The following is a 23,135-nucleotide window of genomic DNA, read 5'->3' on the forward strand; positions in this document are numbered from 1 at the left end:
TCTGGCTCAGGAATCCACTGTGCCCCCTAGAGCCCTCGTGACTCTTAACTAAAATACGCCCACGAGCCGCCGTGGCTCTGCAACAAAATGCGGGCATCGTGGGAGCCTTCACGGACTCGTGGACAAGGGCGCCATGAGCCTTGCAAGGCTCTAAGTAAATAAAGCATGCACCCTTCGTTGGAGCCTCAAGGCTCTGGCGTAACGTTGGGGCGACCCACTGCCAACCGGGGCTGCCCAAGCACCAACTCTGCCTCACCGGCACACAAAACTCCATCTGCTCCCTCACGGAGCAGCAACAGCACTGCCCCGTCTCACCCGGCCCAGCCCTAACTTACCGGGCCTCGGGCGGGGCTTCTCCACATCGCGGGACTCCTCGGGGGCAGCAGGCGGGGCTCCTCTGGGCGGCGGCTCTCCACTCGCGGTGGGGGCAGGCACCGACAATGTGCCTCGCGCCCTCCCCTGCTACCGCTCCTCTCGCTGCAGGGCTCCCTCCGCTCACGGGAGCCCTGCAGACCTGCCGCCATCACTCTTCCTCATCTTCTCCCCGGGCCCGGCGGTGATCATCTCTCGGCACCCGGGCTGCGGGGGCGGGACTTCCGGCCGGCTGCGCTGGGATTGGCCGGCCGGCCAGGTACTTCCGGGTCGCCGCGGGCAGCGCGGCGGCCCGATTCAGGCAGGCAGGCGGGCAGGCATTAAAGATATCGGCGTGGGCAGCCGAAATTTAAATAAAGTCGCAAATAAGCGAGGTGGGCACTCGCCAAGGCGGGCAAAGCGCTCCTCAGCGCCATAATCCAAATAAAGTGCTCTACAGTGCTAGAAAACAGGCAGAGCGCTCCCAGGCGCTCAGGGGGAAGCACAGCGCTTCTTGCAGACAAATGCAGCTCCTCCATGCTGCAACAAGGTCCCAGTGATTCCAAGGGGGCAAGCAAAGTCCCCCCCTCAGCCCAGCAAGGCAGAGGGGTCCCCCAGGAGTCCAGGAATGTCCATCAGAGGTCCAGGAGCTGGGCAGGGCCCAGGGATTCCCCTGAGCCCCAGCAGCAGCATGCCCCTGGCAGATTCAAGTCAGAAACAAGAACATTTTGGAAGGCGGCACAGCCCCTTCTTATACACAGAAAATCCTTTGAAGTCCTTTGACGTCCTTTGAAGCAGGCAGTGTGAGAACCAGCTGGACTGGTTTAGAGGGAAGTCCCCTTCAGTATCAGGGACAGAGGTGACAGTCGCCCAGCGGGAGGTGGAGCCAGCTTTGTAGTTAGGCAGGCACAGCCCTTCACTATCAGGTGCCATCTCCTCCCACTTCCCTGGCAGCAGATGCTGCCTTTCATCCATGGGCTGACTTCAGACAACCTCCTGGGCTCTCTAGCCCCTGTCATCCTCAAACCAGACAGTCAATCCACAAGCAGGCCCAGGCACTCTGGGCCAGGCTCACCAGCCAATCACACGCTAGCACCAACTTACACAAATATGCCAACTTCTAAAAGTAGTACTTCTAGACTAGACACAGTCATGCCGCATACATCATTTTGCAGCATTCACTCTCACGAGTTCATACATACCAAACTCGCCCCTGCACTCCCCACACATCAGGAACTACCATGGGCATACATATTCCCCATTCATTCCTATGGGAGGGCAGGTCACTCACCACACATTCACAGAGAGCTCAAGCACTTTACACTGTACCACAGTGAAAAAAGTGCGCAGAGGCCTAAAATCACCAACACCAGGTTCCATAAACAGGCTAGGAAAAAGCAAAAAGTCTAGGGGTGAACCTGCCCAACGGGCCGGGTCCAACAATCTGTTTGCAAGAAGACTAACATTTCAGTTAAGCTAGTATTACAGTTGGAGCCCTGATCCTCTAGCAAAGGAGGTTGATGCTTATCAGCAGGATTGGAGGAAGGTACAGGGGTATGCATTTCTCTCGTTTGCAGTGATTCAGAGGGTATTGTTGATGGTGAGGAGGCAGATCTGTCAAGTAATTCTTGTGCCCTGGAAACCAAGCCTGTTCTGCCTTTTTGGGCAGGACAGGCTTGGTTTCCAGGGCTGTTGGAATTGGCAATAGAGAACGCGTTTTTAATTCCAGATTCAGAGGACACACTATTAGGGCCAAAAAGGATTTTACATCCTTTGGTCGTGTAAGTGGCTTTGAGCCTTCTTGTTTGGAAAATGTCAGGGGAGGAGTGCAAATCGCAGGACTTTCGCAACAGGCTAACAAGCTTCTCAGGGAGCCTTGGGCATCAGAGACAAGGAAGAGATATGATGGCGCTTGGAAAAAATGGGTGTGTTGGTGCCTGGAAAGGGGTTTGGATCCTGTGGAAGCATCTACCATAGAATTTTCGAATTTTATATCTGCTTTGTTTGAAAAAGGTTTAAGTTACAGAATTATAAATTGCTACAGGTCTGCGGTTGCAGTGGATCATGATTTGGTAGAAGGAATTTCTATAGGTAAAGATCCTTTGGTTTATAGAGTGATGTATGGTGTTAAGTTACAGAGACCTCCTAAGCCTAGATACAGTTGTGTGTGGGATGTGAGTTTACTTTTTTGTTTATTTGAAGGATGGCCAATGAATAGGCTTTTAAATTTGAAACAATTATCAGCGAAATTGGCAACTTTGTTATGTTTGATTCTTTTGAGGAGGGTTTCGGATGTAAGAGTGTTGGAGGTTGGAAATAGATTTTAAAAATCCAGATGGGGTCATTTTTCAGATCACTAGGAGAGCAAAGACTGTGTCTTCTTCTATATTCTACCCAAGGTTTCATGACTGTCCTAAATTGAGTGTGGTGAGATGTATGAAAGAATATGAGAATAGAATGGAGGAGTGTAGAAGAGATGGAGATACTCACTTGTTGATTTCATATGTAAAACCTTTCAGGCGAGTAACAATGGCAACTATTGCCCGTTGGGTGAGGTCTTGCATGTTTGAAGCGGGTATTGATCTAGAAAGGTTTGGAGCACATGCAGTGAGAGGTGCTATGATGAGTAAGGTGTTGACGTCTGGTGGACCGTTGAAGGAGATTTTGCATGTAGCTGACTGGTCGAATGCTGATGTGCTTGGGAGGTATTATTTGAAACCAATGGAACATGTATCGTCTGTGGTATTAACAACAATTTTGAACATGCATAATGCTAGCCTCCAGTCTTGACATGAAATGTAGATACTCCAAGTAGGTTAAGAGAGAATCTGGATTTCATGAAAGACCCGTAGGCTAGCATTATCCCTCCAGCCCTCCCAGGTGAGCATTTGGGGAAGTAGGATGACTGTGTTCTGTAGAGGGTCTGATTTGCAGTATGTGTTGTTAGAAGAACATGTTATATTGTTTGTCATGTGTTGTTTTATTTCAGACAGCCAATAGAAAAAGAGGAAAAGAAGATGAGTATGTTTTGTTCTTTTGAGTTACGGGACGGGAGCAGTTTAAAAGAGGAAGATGGCTGCCGTGATGGGAGTAGTATTGGCTTATAGACAGTCTAGTTCTGGAATGTTTGTGATGTTGGTGATGTTTTCTTTAGGGTGCTGCAAGGAGTTGGCAATAAAAGATATATGCATAATCCTAGCCTCCGTGTCGTTAATGAAATCCGGATTCCCCCTTCACCTACTTGGAGAATTTACATTCTCCACAGAACGGATTTTAAGAATGTTTTATATACATTTCTATTGGCCTTGATTCCTGCACTCTCAGCAAGCATTGCCAAACCCAATAGCTCGGTTTTCAAGAGTCAAGACTATTGACTGTGCCAATACCTATTTCTCTACCTCTCTCCTCCTTCACACTCCAACTGCTTATAAGATGTCATCTACAGCACTTTTCCATACTACTGATATCCCTGTTGCTGTCTGTTGTCTCTCCCATGTACAACTAATTACTATTCCGCTATTATACATTCCAAGCTCATGGAGCATTTTCAACCAGCCCTTCTTCCTACAAAACCCATTAAAGCCTGGTCTTCTCCTTCAATGGGCATAGCTTGGCACACTTTTTTCTTGTGAATGAATGCATTATTACCATAGCTGTATTATGACTGGTGCCTCGCCCTCAGGATGTAGGAACGCTCTGGTGCATGCCGAGAGCCGGACACTGGACGCTGACCTGCTAACGCGTCGCTGCGTGATGATGAGGCTGGCGGACTTCACGCGCCAACGATACCAGGAGGTTCTGGCCCAATCAGCAGGGGGAGTACTGATGCTGGTTCCCAAGAATGTTTCTGAGGCTTTATATCAGGTACGCAGTGCACTTAAAATGATTTACTTTAATTGTACAGAGTTTTATGTAGCGCTGATGATAGATTTATTTAGTTATTTATGCATTTATGAAGGGCAGACATCATCATCAGGCACACCAGAATGCTTTATAATACACCAAAATATGTATACAGAGCGCTAGATTCATTTATTTATTTAGGCATTTATATAGTGCAGGCAAGGAAAGGAGTATGTTAGAAAGCACTACAAGACGTCACGTATAGTGTATAATAATGTTGACTTTAGGATGAAACTAGTAGGTTGACAATGATCCTCTGATGGAACATGTAAAATATTTTGCCATGACTCGTGATAATCTCTAAAAAATAAAAATAAATCGTACTCAGTGCCCTTCTAAACGAAGATCTCCCATCACTTCCCCACCGGCTCGCCTCCCACTTTCCACGCTTACTTGAACATATATTATTATTTTCGATTGAGAATTTGAGTCCCGCAACGTTACATCGGACTACTGTTTCTAAGGATGTATTAAAATGTATTTATGAATATGTATGCTCACGAAAGGCCATTAGACAATCAAGCGCAAGGCAGAGTCTATGGCGTGGAATAAGCCCCTATTCAAATGCGAGGTTGAAGATATCATTTCATGCCCTCACCTCTGAATATTTCTTATCTATACTGCAACCCCTTATTGTAAAACCCTGGATTACTATAAACTCTATCATTGTGATTTGTTTTTACATATTGATTGTAAACTCACAATAAGCTGCCACAATGATATTGTTGGATTCTAAACTTTTTTTTACGTTTATGAAAATCCTGTGAGGTCCTCTAACCCCCTCCTGCGCCTTGTTCGCCACCAATTCAAAACCACAAAAACAGAAACATAAAATGCAAACACAATATGTGCACTGTGGATTTCAGTGCTTATACTAGAGATGCCCATATTGTGTGTTTATAGCTAAGAACCTTAACTGCTGTTTGTGCTTAAGGTCTATTCTAAGGGGAGCTGATATGGGTAAATACTACTAAACATACTGCCTGATTTAAGCGATAGATGTAACCTCTACAATTACTAGTTGAGCAGAGTAGATTTGCGTAATGGAATTCCATAGTGCGGAGTAGAATCCATGTGTGGAATTCTATAGTGCGGAGTAGAATCCATGTGTGGAATTCCATAGTGCGGAGTAGGATCCATGTGTGGAATTCCATAGTATGGAGTAGAATCCATGTGTGGAATTCCATAGCGTGGAGTAGGATCCATGTGTGGAATTCCATAGTGCGGAGTAGAATCCATGTGTGGAATTCCATAGTGCGGAGTAGGATCCATGTGTGGAATTCCATAGTATGGAGTAGAATCCATGTGTGGAATTCCGTAGTGCGGAGTAGGATCCATGTGTGGAATTCCATAGTGCAGAGTAGAATCCATGTGTGGAATTCCATAGTGCGGAGTAGGATCCATGTGTGGAATTCCATAGTGCGGAGTAGAATCCATGTGTGGAATTCCATAGTGCGGTGTAGGATCCATGTGTGGAATTCCATAGTACGGGGTAGAATCCATGTGTGAAATTCCATAGTGCGGAGTAGGATCCATGTGTGGAATTCCATAGTGCGGAGTAGAATCCATGTGTGGAATTCCATAGTGCGGAGTAGAATCCATGTGTGGAATTCCATAGTGCGGAGTAGGATCGATGTGTGGAATTCCATAGTGCGATGTAGAATCCATGTGTGGAATTCCATAGTGCGGAGGAGAATCCATGTGTGATATTCCATAGTGCGGAGTAGAATCCATGTGTGGAATTCCATAGTATGGAGTAGAACCCATGTGTGGAATTCCATAGTGCGGAGGAGAATCCATGTGTGATATTCCATAGTGCGAAGTAGAATTCATGTGTGGAATTCCATAGTACGGAGTAGAATCCATGTGTGGAATTCCATAGTGCTGTGTAGGATCCATGTGTGAAATTCCATAGTGCGAAGTAGGAACCATGTGTGGAATTCCGCTACACTTGGTCTTGAGTGGTCTGTTGATTTTGGCACCTGTTTTTACTGGGTGCAGAAACAAAAGACCCAATTTTACCATCTGTCTGGAAAACTGGGCTTGGCGATGGGCTACAATGAAGTGCAGCCCCATTCCCTGGCCCCTGCCAGAACTTCTTCCACCACCCCCTTTTCTGAATCATAGAACTTCTTCCACGGCACAGGGGAGCTTTTTCACTCTCCCAACATCACTCCCGCCACCATTTGCCCAGCACCAGCCCTCCCGGCTCACATTAATCACCTGTTTCGAGCAGGTGGTACATATGAGCGGTAATCCCCAGGGAAAATAAATACCCTAAGGAATTCTTCATAGTAAAAAAGTCTGCACAATTATTTCCCATTCCATGGAGATTAACTTGTAATTTCAGGGTACTGTTGTTTATGGGGGCAGAATAACTATTTTACCAATACTGTCCAAATGGTAATTGGAGTTCTAGGTAGTAATGCCAGGGCTGGGGGGAATTACGCAATTATTGCTCCAGGGCGTTTTTTTATACTCCATGGAAATCCACCGCTACCCCTGCAAACACTCCTCACATTTAAACTTAGCAGAATAGATGCTTAGTTCAGTTGAGCACCAACCAGTCATCTTTTTGGGGACACCGGGAAAGAGATTTTGGAGGCCCCTGTTTGTCGCAACTTTTATTACCCATTCTCTGCTAATTCAAGCCCTATGCGCCTACCAACACTAAATTATTTTAAGTTCAGTTTTAAAGGGGGCCCTTTAACCTGTGGGGGGCCTGAGGCAATTGCCCACTTAGTACATGCCTTAAAGCATCTCTGTCAAGCAAAGCTAAAGGAGAGAGGAGCTAAATGTTTGGCCCTGTGTTTCTTAATTTTGTATGCCCCATTTTCTAAATCACAGGAAATCTGTGTTCCAAGTTACTAGTGAAACTCAGAAGTGGTATTTCATATCATGCTGTTGTCAGGTCCTTGAATAATCAAAATGTCTATTATGCTTCCTTTTGTATCTGAAAAATGCCCCAGTGAAGAAGACAATACTGCAGGGCTTTCCCTAAGAAAGGTGTTCTGACCAAACCCACCCATTCAAACTGAACGGAGCAACAAAGTAAACGATAATCAGCAGTAAAACCAGAGTCATTTTATCCGAGTGTGAGCGTTCAGGCATAGTTTAAGACCCCTTCACCTGTCAAAGATGAAACGTGCACACCTCCAGCAAGATAGCACCAACGCCAAAGACAAGCCCGTCTGCACGTGTCCAATCCTGGACTGTGTCCAATGCCAGGAATCCTGGCTCTTCTACCCTGTGCAGCTACACCACCACCGACCTTCGAGCCCTGGATCCTGGACACCTGAACAACCACTACTGGCATACATCCCCCAAGCACCATCAGAGGTCCGTTCTCTGGCCAACACTAGCGCTTCGCCTGCACCACTGAAGCAACCAACAACATCATAGACACCGCAAACTCGACTGCGCCCACCACGCCGACCGGGACCACCATGACAAAACTCCAGTGCATTCTACTCAACACTTGATCACTCCGCCAACACGCCATAAAGATCTGGGGCACAATCTCATCCCTCACCCCGGATGTCATCTTCCTCACAGAGACCTGGCTGAAACCCGCCTCCTCACCAGACATTGCCATCACTATCTACGAAGGCTACAAAATAACACACCTGGACTGATCAAACAAACACGGACTTAGAATCACCATCATCTACAAGGACACCATTTGCTGCACGACCTCCATAAACGAGGTGACCCTGATAATGGAACATCTCACCTTCCAACTCCACACAGACAGGAAAAGCACCATCAGAGACCCCCTTGCCCACAGACCACAGAGGACCACGCCCAGCCTTTGCAAAGCCATCCATGACCTCATCAACCCGATTGCAATTGACTCAGAGCACTACTTCTTCCTAAGAGACCTTAACTTCCACCTCGATGACCCCAGCAATGCCAACACAACCGACCTCCTGGAAAGCATGAGCAGCATTGGCCTCAAGCAGTTGGTCACCAACTCTATCCACATCGCAGGACACATGCTCGGCCCCATTTTCACCTCCATTGACAGAGTCAAGTACAACCATGCCACACTGCTCACTTGGTCCGAACACTACAGCATGCCCTTCACCATCTCAGGGCCTACCAACTCAAACACCAGGCCCTCCAGCTCCAAACGCAGATACTGGAAAAAGATACCAGAAGACCAGAGGAACAGCGACGTCAGCTCCCACCTCCCGGACTCAACACTCAACCCAGAGCAGACAGCAAAAAACATCTCCCAGTGGATCACAGAATGCGCCAACACAATCGCCCCTGCCAAGCCAGCCAAATCCAAAGGACATACCAAAAGAGCCAGCTGGTTCGCTGAGGAGCTGAAATCTACCAAGTGCAACTGCAGGCAACTAAAAAGAAAGTGGCACATCAGCAAAAAGATAGAAGACCATACACCCTTCAAGACAACACTCAGCCAGTACCATCTCCTCCTGAAAGAAACAAAGAAGAATGTCCTAACAGACTGTATTCAAGCCGGCACAAACCACAGCAAGGAACTCTTCACCACTGTGAAGGTATTCTCCAATCCTGCAGCCGCAGAGACCGATATTACTCCCTCTCAAGTATTTTGTGACACCCTGGCAGACTTCTTCCACAACAACATCTCAGCCATCTACGAACTTTTCGAACCCCAACCCCCTACGCCACCGTCAGTATAAATCTGCTCACAAAAACAAACGCCAAACACCTGCTCACCCACTGGGACATTCTCATTACTCAAGCCACAATTTCTATCATGAACTCCGTGCACTCTGGAGCACCCAAAGACCCCTGTACCCGCCACGTCTTCAACCTTTGAAGCAAAACAATTGGCGATGAGCACAGGAAAGTCCTGAACACCTTCATCACCTCAGCCTCCTACCCTGAGGACTGGACACACGCTGAAGTGAGGCCCCTCCTAAAAAAACATATCCGCCGATCCAGCAGACTGAAAGACTACAAGCCAATCTCACTGCTCCCCTTTCCAAGAAAGATTCTCAAGAAAGCTATCAACCAACAACTCACTGAACACCTAAAACACAACAACCTCCTGTACTCCTCCCAATCTGGGTTTTGAGCCAACCACAGCACCGAGATAGCCCTGATCGCAGCCACCGGTGACATCAGGGCCTTCCTGGACCACAGCGAAATGGCAGCCCTCATCCTCCTGGATCTCTCAGCAACCTGTGACACCATCTCCCATCACATCCTGATCAACAGACACCACCACATTGTATTCATGGGAGATGCCCTCAAATGGATCACATCATATTTCACCAGAAGAACTCAGAGAATCTGTTTCCCACTGTTTACCTCGTAGCCCTTGGAGATCATCTGCTACGCCCCTAAGGAACCCCCACCCTCTTCAACACCTGCATGAAGCCCCTGGCCAACACTGTCAAATTGCACGTACTCAATATCATCTCCTATGCCGATGACCCAGGCCCTCGTCACTAGCAGACTGGACAACGGGAACATACTCTACGTAGGTATCACCGTGCGCCTGCTGAATGACTACAGACGATACAAAACTCAGAGGAAAGACTCATCCTCGACCTCCCCAGAAGGTCCCACATCACAGTTATTTACTCCTGAGGCTTGAGCCGGGAGACACTTAAGAACTTAAGAAAGCGCGACTTGCTCTATTTGCACTATTTTGCACATTTACTCTGATTACCTTTCCCTGACATTTTAAATGTGTATCCTGTGTTCTTAATTTGTATTTTAAACGCACCTGGGACTCTGCTCGGCCTGACTACAAATGCGCGTTTTGACGTGAGCGCGCAGAGTTATTATGTCCTGAATCTTGAGTCGGGAGACACTTTAGGAAGCACGACTTGCTCTATTTGCACTATTTTGCACATTTACTCTGATTACTTCTCCCTGACATTCTAGAAGCTATCATTTTTATTCGGTGGTAGCCTGGTAGTAAAAACACAGCTTAGCTGCCTACATCGGTGCGCCGGCAGACCGAAAACAGCCTAGAAATACACAGCGTTAGGGTCTACATCACGGAGTACGACCTCGCAATGGATTCAAGTGTTAGTTAAATATTAATGCACCCAGTGAAGATACCACTTTTATAGGAAAACAACAAAACAAGGAAACAGCCCCCCTCCCCAGCCCACCCCCACCCTCTCTCCGCATCAGTTCGCGTCCGCCTAATCCGCTGCACTATAGCCACCAGAGCAATGGCCCACCATCCAGCAATTTGATCTGTGAACGCACCATGTTGTTCTAATTCACGGGTACTCATAGTACGACCTGCGGGCCGCCAGCGGCCCGGCAAGCCTTCCTGTGCAGCCCGCAGACCTTGCAGACATCGTACCTGTGTTATTTTTTTTTTTTTTAAAGTGTCTGCAAGCACAGCCGGTTGCTGATTTATGGGGGCCGGGCGATTCCATGCATAGTCAGAGTAGAGATGCAGGGGCGCTAAGAAGAGGTCTAATACAACAAGGCCTCATTAACAATTATATGATATTTTAAAGACCTGTGAAGTACTCGGGTGACTGGCGCCAAAGGGGGGCTTTGATCTGACTGCTCAGGGGTGAGAGTCAGAATTAAAGCCAGTGACAGATGTGACCCCAGGCCCAGTGGTGGGACACAAACCCCACAAAGCAGCAAATTCGAAGAGAAAACGAGCTGGCTTTTACATTACACGGGGAGAGGGGGGGCTGTCTCTGGGCTGGTGACGGGGATGTGTAGATACAGTACGTGTGCAGTGCTTGAGACACAGAGACAGATAGAGACAGAGGCAGAGACAGACAGGGGCAGAGACAGATAGGGACAGAGACAGATAGAGACATGGGCAGACAGAGGCGGGGGGAAATAGGGGCAGAGACATATAGGGGCAGAGACAGATAGGGGCAGAGACAGATAGGGTCAGACTAAAAGAGGCTGACAGATAGAGGCAGAGAAAGATAGGGGCAGAGACAGAGACAGATAGACAGAGACAGACCGGGACAGACAGAGGCAGACAGAGGCAGAGACAGACAGAGGCGGGGGCAGATAGAGACAGAGGCAGATAGGGGCAGAGACAGATAGGGGCAGAGACATGTAGAGGCAGAGAAAGATAGAGGCAGGGGAAGATAGAGACAGGGACAGACTGACAGAGGCAGAGACAGATAGGGGCAGAGACAGATAGAGGCAGGGGCAGATAGAGGCAGAGACAGAAACAGACAGATAAAGACAGATAGACAGAGACAGAGAGGTACAGACAGACGCAGAGATGCACAGAGGCAGAGACAGACAGAGGCAGAGACGGACAGAGGCAGAAACGGACAGAGGCAGAGACGTACAGGGGCAGAGACGGACAGGGGCAGATAGAGGCAGGGGTATATAGAGGCAGAGACAGATAGGGGCAGAGACAGATAGAGACAGAAACAGACAGATAGAGGCAGATAGACAGAGACAGACAGGGGCAGAGACGGACAGGGGCAGAGACGGACAGGGGCAGAGACGGACAGGGGTAGAGACAGTCAGGGGCAGAGACAGATAGGGGCAGAGACAGATAGGGGCAGAGACAGATAGGGGCAGAGACAGATAGAGGCAGAGACAGATAGAGGCAGAGACAGATAGGGACAGAGACAGATAGGGGCAGAGACAGACAGATAGACAGAGACAGACAGGGACAGACAGAGGCAGAGACCGACAAAGGCAGAGACAGACAGAGGCAGGGGCAGATAGAGGCAGGGGCAGATAGAGACAGAGGCAGGGTCAGATTGACAGAGGAAGAGACAGATAAGGACAGAGACAGATAGAGACATATAGAGACAGAGACAGATAGAGGCAGGGGCAGATAGAGACAGAGACAGATAGAGTTAGGGGCAGAGACAGATAGAGGCAGAGACAGATAGAGGCAGAGACAGATAGGGACAGAGACAGATAGGGGCAGAGACAGACAGATAGACAGAGACAGACAGAGGCAGAGACCGACAAAGGCAGAGACAGACAGAGGCAGGGGCAGATAGAGACAGAGGCAGATAGGGGCAGAGACGGATAAGGGCAGAGACAGATAAGGGCAGAGGCAGGGGCAGATAGAGGCAGAGACAGGGTCAGATTGACAGAGGAAGAGACAGATAAGGACAGAGACAGATAGAGACATATAGAGACAGAGACAGATAGAGGCAGGGGCAGATAGAGACAGAGACAGATAGAGTTAGGGGCAGATAGAGGCAGAGACAGATAGGGGCAGAGACAGATAGGGGCAGAGACAGATAGGGGCAGAGACAGATAGGGGCAGAGACAGATGGGGCAGAGACAGATAGGGGCAGAGACAGATAGAGACAGAAACAGACTGATAGATGCAGATAGGCAGAGACAGACTGGGACAGACAGACAGGGGCAGAGATGGACAGGGGCAGAGACTTACAGGGGCAGAGACAGACAGGGGCAGAGACTTACAGGGGCAGAGACAGACAGGGGCAGAGACAGTCAGGGGCAGAGACAGACAGGGGCAGAGACAGACAGGGGCAGAGACAGACAGGGGCAGAGACAGACAGGGGCAGAGACAGATGGAGCAGAGACAGATAGAGGCAGGGGCAGATAGAGACATATAGAGACAGAGACAGATAGAGGCAGGGGCAGATAGAGACAGGGACAGACTGACAGAGACAGATAGAGACAGAGACAGATAGAGGCAGGGCCAGACAGAGCTAGCTAGAGGCAGAGACCGGGACAGACTGACCGAGGCAAAGACCGATAGTGGCAGAAACAGAGGCAGAGACAGAGGCAGAGACAGATGGAGGTAGAGACAGACAGAGGTAGAGAGCGATAGAGACAGAGCTAGAGACAGAGCTAGAGGCAGGGACAGATAGAGAAAGACATAGACAGATAGAGGCAGAGACAGACATATACAGATAGAGGCAGAGACAGACAGAGATAGAGACAGGGACAGAGAGAAGGAGAGGCAGACAGAGGGAGGGGGACAAGGACATACAGAGACAGGGACAAACAGAGACAGGGACAAACAGAGACAGGGACAAACAGAGACAGAACAGACAGAGACAGAGGCAGACAGACAGAGGCAGAGACAGACAGAGGCAGAGACAGACAGAGGCAGAGACAGATAGAGGCAGAGATAGAGAGGCAGGGAGACAGAGAGGAGGAGACAGAGAGGAGGAGACAGAGACAGAGAGAAGGAGACAGAGACGGAGGGAAGGAGACAGAGACGGAGGGAGACAGAGAGGGAGATGGAGGGAGACAGAAGGAGACAGAGAGGGAGACGGAGGGAGACAGAGGGGAGACAGAGAGAGAGAGACAGAGAGGGAGATGGAGGGAGACAGACAGAGGGGGGAGAGGGAGGGAGGCAGAGGGAGGCAGAGGGAGGCAGAGGAGACAGAAGGAGGCAGAGGGAGACAGAGGGAGACAGAGGGAGAGAGACAGAGGCAGAGACAGACAGACGCATAAACGGATAGGCGCAGAGACGGACAGGGGCAGATACAGGCAGGGGTAGATAGAGGCAGAGACAGATAGGGGCAGAGACATATAGGGGCAGAGACAGATACTGACAGAGACAGATAGAGGCAGAGACCAATAGAGGCAGAGACAGATAGGGGCAGAGACAGATAGGGGCAGAGACAGACAGATAGACAGAGACAGACAGGGACGGACAGAGGCAGAGACAGTCAGAGGCAGAGACAGTCAGAGGCAGAGACAGACAGAGGCAGGGGCAGATAGAGACAGAGGCAGATAGGGGCAGAGACAGATAGGGGCATAGACATATAGAGACAGAGACAGTAGTGGCAGGGCCAGATAGAGGCAGAGACAGGGACAGACTTCCCGAAGCAGAGACAGATAGGGGCAGAGACAAATAGAGGCAGGGGAAGATAGAGGCAGAGACAGGGACAGACTGACAGAGGCAGAGACAGATAGAGGCAGAGACAGATAGAAATAACAAGAATGGGTATGGCTCTAATCAGTAAGGCTGAGCCTAGGAAACTTGAGTAACAAAAAGAAATGCCAATACTGATACCTTATTCCAGAAAACAATTTCTCAAAATGCATAGACCACCAGACAATGCATCTGAATGCTAATTAATAGCTGTTTATTTAAAAAAGAATTATTTATAGATCCTATGAAATTCACTCCTATTTATAACAAAATTATGTACAAACAATGGGGATGGACACACGGGATAGTGAACGAAATTCACACATATACATTCATTCTCACCAACTCACCCATTTCACAGTCACACCTCACACATTCAACCTACACGGTACTAAATCAAACGGGGATACAATGCACTACTTGAATAGCACTAGGTCTGCCAACACATAATATTTGGACCATTGGTTGTTCTTGGATACACCCTATCCAATTTCGTTTAGCATGTAAAATTCATTTAAAATGAATCATAACGGTTAGGTGTAATATTGCCACAAAAATTGCAAAGAAATTCATTCACAAAGAAACAAATTGGCAGACCCGATGGTCTACGCGTTTCGAATCCCTTTTGATCTTGGGATTCTCCTCAGGACCATCCACAACCTGTGAAAGAAAAGAAAAGGAAACTATGTGTCTAACCAGTCTTGGTCAAGTATATAAAAACGCTACTCTACCAGAAATTAACTTCAGCTTACCAGTATACAGAAACGGGAAATCTTTCTTTTCAACCTCTTTTAACTAACTCTGCAACTCCTTTAGAAGATTCGGGAGAAAGGAAAAGGGAAGAAAGGCAAGGAAAAAGATAGAGCACCTTGAGTGTACCTGTTGCACAAAAATGCCAACGATTCCTCTAATCAGCATGTGGGCTTACCTATTTATATCCCACAGTGTCCTTCAAGGGCTGCTTTCTTTTTCCAATGGACCCACTAACCCCCGGTGAGGGTAGCGGTAGCCTGGCGAATAAAGTAGAAAGGACACAAGTGTTGTGGATCGTCTATGTCCAAGAAAAAATTTAAATATTCCCCTAATAATGCCATGTAGCCTCCTTTCCAAGAAAAATGGGACCCTCTCTTACCTCCTGACGCCGGGCGGCGCGGAGAAGCCTTTGTCTCTTTCCTCACTTAAACACTCGTAGCCTTGATCACCAAGCTAAAGGGAACGGAAAACCACGGTTCGGTAAGACCTTAGCCCCATTACTGCTCTGTTACATTGTGTTTTAAAAAAAAAAAACAGATGGCACTTACCGGTTTCGAACATATCACGAATGCGAACTGGGCCGCTGTAGGATTCAGACGCGAGCCTCAATCACGGTAAAGTGTCGCCTGCGACTCTCGCAGGCTTGCTCGGAAATGTAAAGAAATAAGGAGAACAGTAGTGGTGTATCCAAATTGGAAAAGACCGCACATACACAAGCAATAAGAGATGAACAACAATACTGGATAAGTAGAAAATCTTTAGTTTATAAAGACGGAGTGCTGCATAGACCACTTTCCCCCACTACCAAGAGGGACCAATGACAATCAAAAGATTGGCAAATGTACAATTAGAGAGAGAAGGTCAAAAAAGAGCACAATCCTAGAGCACATGTAAAGAAAAAGACTAATAGGTCTTGAACTTGTAGTGTCCACAACACTTAAGCTGTCTGTATTAAATGTTTTCAATCTTTGGACAAGACAAAGGAGCAGAAAAGGGGTTCAAATTTTCATTTTCTTTATTTGTAGATCCATAAAATCAAAGTTGATAGGAAACAGCCGACACGTGTTTCGTCAGTACTAACAATAAGTACTAAGGCTAAAAAAGAGAAATTGGTTCGACGCATGTAACCTGGTGTCATTTGATACGACAGAAACAGTGGGACTCAGGAATCATGAATAGTAAAAAAGGTCCATGTGATCCTATAGAGTGACTCCAATTGTTGTAGTGTGGAGAAAGGCAACTTGAAATGTCATCTCAAGCTCAGAGGACGGTCAAAGATCCCCGTAAACATTGGGAGGTGTGTCCAAAGACAATATTTGTTCAAGCCTCCCTGGAGGGTGAGAGCACCAAACAATCAAATTAACCCTTAAAATATATATAGGGTAGCCCCCTTGCAGGTTTCCAGTGTCTTGCGAGGGTTGGTAGGGAAGTGGGGGGCTCCACACAGTTATGTGGGTCTTAAGAGGCCCACTGCTATCCCTATCGCGCGTCACGAGTCTGAGGAGCGCTTCTTTGCACAGCGCGCAGACTCTCAGTTTGCATTGTGTCCAGCGGGTCTCCAAATGCACAAAACAGCACCCCTGTGAATCAAAAAGAGCCCTCAAACACCGTAACCCCCAAGAGAGTCGTGAATGGAAAGAGGGACTTAATTGACAGCAGTGAAGAAAGAGGAAGGACTACAGACATCGGGTATATATATACAATGGACGACAGTGCTGTTATTGGTTGATGGTTACTATGAACACTTCCCAAGGACTCACGGGAATTGAAGTTTTTTATTGTGTTTGTGTTTAGTGTTTAACTTTAAAATTGATGGTGTAATAAAAAGTGTATAAATATATGCATAATCCTTGCCTTTGGTCCTAACATAGAATATATATATATATATATATATAACACCCATGCATTATTGCACTGCATTGCCCCATGTCTAAAATGACCTTCTCACCTCAATCAGCCATGCCAGGCTTCCGGTCGGGTTTAGGTAGCCCTGGTTTCGTGACCCGGAATTAGATGGTCATTACCAGGTGTCGTCTAAAGCTAGGATCTGCTGTTCTCTTGTGCGTGTGCCTTTGGTGAGGGAAACAAACCAAATGAATGAAGTGTCTTCCTGTGCTCGGTGAAGCTCACCAATGTATGAGACGGAGAAATAATTGTTTCTCACTTCTTACTCCTGAGCCGTAATAGTGCCATGAGAGGCAGGAGGGAAAGACTCTCTTAGCAGATTAATTAAGCTGCATGAGTGAGAAATACGACGCAAAGGTGGAAACGCAGTCACAGATGTAATTACAGCCAAATACCCAGATGAAGGTGTCCTGCTTACTGAATGGCATTGGAGATGCTGCTGTAATTATCAGTCAGAGGAAAGTCTCCACTGCTAAAACAGCTGCAGTGTCTCAGCATCAGTGCAGGGCCACTGAAATGTTGCAACCCTGCGGCCGTGGCATTTTTCGTATAATTATAGATATGCCACAGTTGCCACGTAATCGATCATCTGCTGCATAATCTGCAGATTTTAACAAAAAACATTTTTTTTCTATCTCAAACAGTTTAAAAGTTACTAAAAACGCAGCAACACTTGTTGTCGCGCAATGGAAGACCCTTTGCAAAGGTCAACAGGCCGGCCACCTTTCTGTTTCTTATTGCTATATTTTGGTGTTAAGTTGGTACTAATGAGGTGCAACCAATGCTCAGACAGTGTAAATAAGTGTAGATCACACACAATAACAAAGTTATACTATCACAAAACATGCCGGTGTTTCTTGCCGCATAATTTTGTCAACCCTGTCGCATAATTTGGCCCTCTTCTGCTGCATAATTCCAGTGGCCCTGCTAAGTGTTACTGTACTCTGCAGAGGCATTATCAGCAGTTAATACTTCTGCTGATAACTCTTTTACTGCCATTAATTGCATTACAGCAGAATTCTGAACCCATGCTGAAGATGATAGTTCATGAGGAGAAAGGGCAATTACCAACAGTGTAACTCTCTGCTGTAATTCTACCCATCTGTGTGTCACACAGGATCCTGACCCTACAGGCACCTTTAGGGTTGGCCCATTTGTTGAAGTTTTATGTGCCGCGGCGTTCCCTTAGATCTGCTGACCAAGCGTTGGTCTGCATTCCTCGATTTCTGAAAGCTAGAGCTGGTGGTCGTTCCTTTCGTAGTCTTGCTGCGAAACTCTGGAATTCGCTCCCTGTTTCCATCAGAGTGATCCAGAACCACCTTGCTTTCCAAAAAGCCATAAAGACCTGGCTCTTCCCTGTCTAATATTTAATTTCCTCCTTGGCTCACGTCTGTGGTCTTTGGTGGCGCTGGGACGCCCCGTCGCTGGGGCAGTAATGCGCAATACAAACCCGACTAAATAAATACATTTAAATTACCTGTGGCCCTCATCCTCCCATGTAGTCCTTGCCAGCCTTCCCCACCCCGTCTTTTTTTCCTGACCCACATGGTATGCACCTTTAGACGAGAGAGAGATAAAGATAGAATGTTGATGAGAGACCGGAGCAAGGGGGTAGAACATGAGTGTGATAGAGGTAAGCTGGAGATTCACAAAATTATTGGTCTTATCTTTATGACCCGTCTCTTTTTCTTTATAATACTGCCCCCTTTATTTCATCCTGGACAGCAAGACAAGGCCCTGAACCAGATTCATAGGTCAAGCCACAGGCGGGGGCCTACAACGAGGAAGTGGACCTTTTACAGTCAGTGTGGAACAAGGGATAAGGGCTATAATGCTATTAGAACATTTCACCCCCTGGGTGGGAGTGTGTTCTAAATTAAAAAAGGAAGAAAGATAAAGACAAACACTGGAATGCTGGAGCAGCATGTATGTACCAGCCTTCATTGGCCTTGAGCTGTTTCTTTGTCTACAATGGAGTTTCCAGCATTCATGAATTAATGCCTTTTGAGTAAGAAGTAGTCGGAACACTCTGGATAACTAACATAACCCATTAGCAGTTCCTGAATGAATGAAGGTCTACCAATGTCTGAAACGCAGTGGTCCTGGTACACCAGCAATCGGTCAGGAGGATCCATTATGCTGCCAGAACAGATGCCATTTCCCGCTCCACTAACCCTCCGTTGTGGTATTTCAGAGGAACACATCTCACCCGATGCAATGTAACAAAGTATTGCAGAGAATGTCGAGTATCATTCTATAAAGAATGCCTTCACTGACTGAAAAGTACTGTCTTGTCCTGAACTCCTCCCTCTCCTCAGTGGTTGGACCCACTTTTGTTCAGTGAAGGAAGTGGTTTAGAAGGAAATGCAGCCACATCAATGAATGAATAGTAAGAAAAAAATGAAAAAAACAAATTTTTCCCAGCTCCAGTGACTCCACACAGTTGACCAATAAGAATCTATTATACGAGGAGTGATTGAAGGTATGGAATAATGGCAGCAGCCACGCTCAGCCGACTGACCCATTATGCCACCAGCTCAGCTGGGTCTTGACACGTGTATCTGCCTGCCTCTAACCCCAGATGATCACATCACTCTGCTTCTCAAGATACTGGAAGATTACGCTCATGTTCTTCAGTCTTCGCTTATAGCTGAGACACAATCTCCTCACCACTCTTATCAGTGCAGGTGGGCCAACTTTACTAGACCACATCAACCGATTGATATACCTTAGTCATACCTTTTTCTGGAAAGAGTGCCTTCATGAAATGTTTGAGACTGTTCCTTGTAAATTTCCATCATCCATCTGCACAGGAAGTGACTAGTTTCCCTCTAAAATCATCTTTAAAAGAAGAAGCCAAGCAAGAGGACATCATTTAACAACATCCAACTGCATTGGAAGTGACATCACTGCATTTCCCCTCATCCATCTGCCCAAGAAGAAACTGCTGTGCAATGCTCCTCCGCACTTCGCACTCCAGCTGCTGCTCACCGCACTGCTCTATGCAACATGGAGAGAGTATTCACATGTACCTTCTGCAAATTCTCATTACCTCTCCCACACCCTACACTCCCACACAAACAGCACCAAGCACCCCATTCGCTCACACTCACATAAACCAGCCACCCACTCAAGTTCACACAGCATAATCACCACCCACGTCATACACTATATTGGCATGCATGCTCCTCAACACATGCCACATAGATATAAGATCGACTGCGCTCCGGACCTGCTCTTCCTCATGAAAAGATGTCTAGACCCAAACTCTGCACCAGAAATTGCTGCAGCCATTTCTGCTGGCTACAAGATCGCCAGGCAATACAGTTAACATATGCCCGGAGGCGGAGTCATCATCTTATTCAAAGACACCACCAGCCACTCCACCTACACGAACATCTTTACCAGCTACATGTTCCACCTCACATTCAAGGTATGCATCACAGCCAATTTCTCCCTGGGCGGAACCCTCATATACAGATCACTAAGACCGTGCACCAATTTCGTCAGCAACATCACAGACTTTGTTGTACCCTCATCATCAACACCAGCACCTTCATTCTCCTCAGAGACCTTAACTTTCACCTAGAATACTGCACCAACCTAAACTCTATGGCCCTTCTAGGAAATCCGGGAAACATTGGCCTCACACAGCACATTATCAAACCCACACACCACTGGATAGCTATTGGACCCGATTTCTTCACAATCGCAAAAATCACACTTGACAAGCTAGCAACTATGACCTAGACAGACCACACCCTCCACAGTTACTGCATATCCATCCAACATCACCTTAGGTACCCATCCTGCAACAACGCAGACCGAACATCACCAGAGCTGCCTGCTGCAGCGGGAAAAGCATCACAAAAAAGAAATGGACTTCCACCTTCTCCACGCACTGTCCCAAGACACCAGCAACTTTCTGAAAGCAATCAAGAACCTCAACAGCTGGATCACTGCATTCGCTGACACCCTGGTTCCCCCTAAGCACAACCCAACTGCAAGAGCCAGACCACAGGCTAGCTGGCACACAGAGCAACGCAGGCTGATGAAACACCAGTGCACGCAACTGGTGCGCAAATGGAGAATAAGTGAAGACACCACAGCTAAAGGCATCTTCAAATCAGCCTTAAGCCACAACCACCAGTAGATACAGAACAATGAGTGCACAGTTCTTGCAGACTGCATCGACATTTGCACAAAGGAGCAAGCAAATCTTCATCATAACTAAGGCTCCTTGTTTGCCATTGTTATGACTTTTACAGACAAACACAGACAGAAAACATTTATTTTCTTGTCTGTATTTATTTTTAAATGTGGATAAAAACGGAAATTGGATTGCTTTTTGAGTAACTCTAAATACTGTCTGCCATGACTGCTAGGCCAATATATGTGTGGATTGATAAATGAGGGGGTTAAAAAAAAGGAATTTTAGTAAAGAGGCTTTAACAGCAGTACATATGGGCAAGGTTGATATTAAAATTTGCATATTTTCATATAAGTGCACTGATTTATCTTCTTCAGGTGTTCATGGCACTGAAACCTGGCAGACATTCAAGAATGACTGCATATTTATTGGTTAAATAAATGTGGAAATGTAATAATTTCAGCTTAATTTTTCCACAAAACCCAAAATAAATATGGATAAATACAGATAAAATTAGCAAAAAATGAATATGGATAAATACAAACGAAAATCGCAAAAACATAAATACCACATAACCGGGAGCCATAATCATAATCAATGATTTCACTGCGCCTCTTGCTGCCTCCAGCAACATTACTCCCTCACAAGACTGTTGCAACAAGCTCTCTGAATTCATTTGCAATAAAATCACCTCCATATATGGCAACTTCGACCCTCAACCAGACCCTGCCACTGTTGCAACTCAACTTTCCATCATGGCTGAATAACGAACACTGACCTCATGGGCTGCCGTCACCATCATCCAAACCGCTGTTACCTAGAAGACCATCCACTCGGGGGCAACAATTGTCCCATTGATCACCAAGGCACTCACACCCATCTTCAATGCCTTCATCAACTCCACCACATTCCCGGACATTTGGAAACATGTCACCATCACTTCCCTGCTCAAGACACCATACACTGACCCAGGCATGCTCTCCAGCTACAGGCCAATCTCCCTCCTAAGATACAAAGACAAGGTTTTAAAGAAACTAATCAATGACACCTCACCAACCACCTCAGCAACCACCTGCTCCTCAATGCTTTGCAGTACACATTCTGGCTCAACCACAGTACAGGAACAGCACTCATCACCTCCACAGACAACAAGTACATGTTCCTTGACAGAGGAGACATAGCAGCCCATTTCTCCTAGACCTCCCTGCAGCATTTGACATGGACTCACCCCATCCTCATCAAACGGCTGCCCAAGATTGGCATCCAAGAATACACTGAGTACACTATGCACTGAATCTGCTCCTACTTAATGGATAGAACACAGGCAGTCAGCCAGGTACCTCATGCTCAGAAGCCCACAAACTCATCTGTGGAATGCTTCAAGGTGCATCACTGGGCTCCACCCTCTTCAACAGATACATGAGCCCTCTGGCCAGTTTCATCCACACACATGACATCAATATTCTGTGCCAACAAAACACACCTCATACTCTCCCTCTCAGAGAAGATGCCCAAGACAAGAAACAAGTTCACCACCTGCATGACGAAGCACTAACTGGATGAAAGTCAAGTGTCTCAAGCTCAACATGGACAAGACAGAAGTAGTGATTTTCGGAAAGAACATCTCTACATGGAACTTTAACTGTTGGTCAGACTCACACCCGCGCCCAGTACCCACACAAAAAAACTCAGATTCTTCATTGCTGCAAACTGGACAGGACCATATAAGTCAGCGCCATCAAGGCAACCTATTTCCACATCCTGAAGATGTTGGGGAAGATATTTAAATTGCTTCCAAGCAACACCAGAAGAACCGTCACTCATGTCAGTGATCAGAAAGTTGGTCCACGGGAATACTCTCTACACTGGGATCACCAAGCAGCTGATCCGAAGACTACAAACCATAAAGAACTTGCTAGCCAGACTCATCCTCAACTTCCCACAGAGAATTTGCATCATGCTATGCCTCAAAGAGCTCAAGTGGCTCCAGATACACAGATGTGCTCATTTCAATCTCCTTACACATACATTAAAGCCACCTACCTGAACAGTTGGATCTCCTTCCATCAATTACCCAGACACCTCCCCTCTGCAGGACTCCTGCTCACACACATCTCATGCATTCACAGAACCAGATCAGAAGAACGCCCACCCTGCATACATTAAACCTGACGTAGGTTTAATGTGGCACAGGGCTTTACAACGTGATGCAACTCCCTAGATGGCGCAACATGCCGCATGGTTTACGCC

The 23,135-nt window shown here is 47.0% G+C and overlaps 1 protein-coding gene across 1 annotated transcript in view; it reads left to right on the forward strand.

Moving 5' to 3' along the window:
- The window catches only part of LOC147726184 (BOS complex subunit NCLN-like), a 212,513-nt gene that overhangs the window by 32,256 nt on the left and 157,122 nt on the right, over window positions 1-23,135 (forward strand). The window contains exon 2 of the mRNA XM_086960282.1: window positions 4,034-4,215. Within this exon, the coding sequence (XP_086816408.1) occupies window positions 4,034-4,215 (182 nt within the window). The remainder of the gene's footprint in view (window positions 1-4,033; window positions 4,216-23,135) is intronic.

This window comes from Lissotriton vulgaris, chromosome 3_1 (assembly GCF_964263255.1).
Source record: "Lissotriton vulgaris chromosome 3_1, aLisVul1.2, whole genome shotgun sequence".
Taxonomy (NCBI): Eukaryota; Metazoa; Chordata; class Amphibia; order Caudata; family Salamandridae; genus Lissotriton; species Lissotriton vulgaris.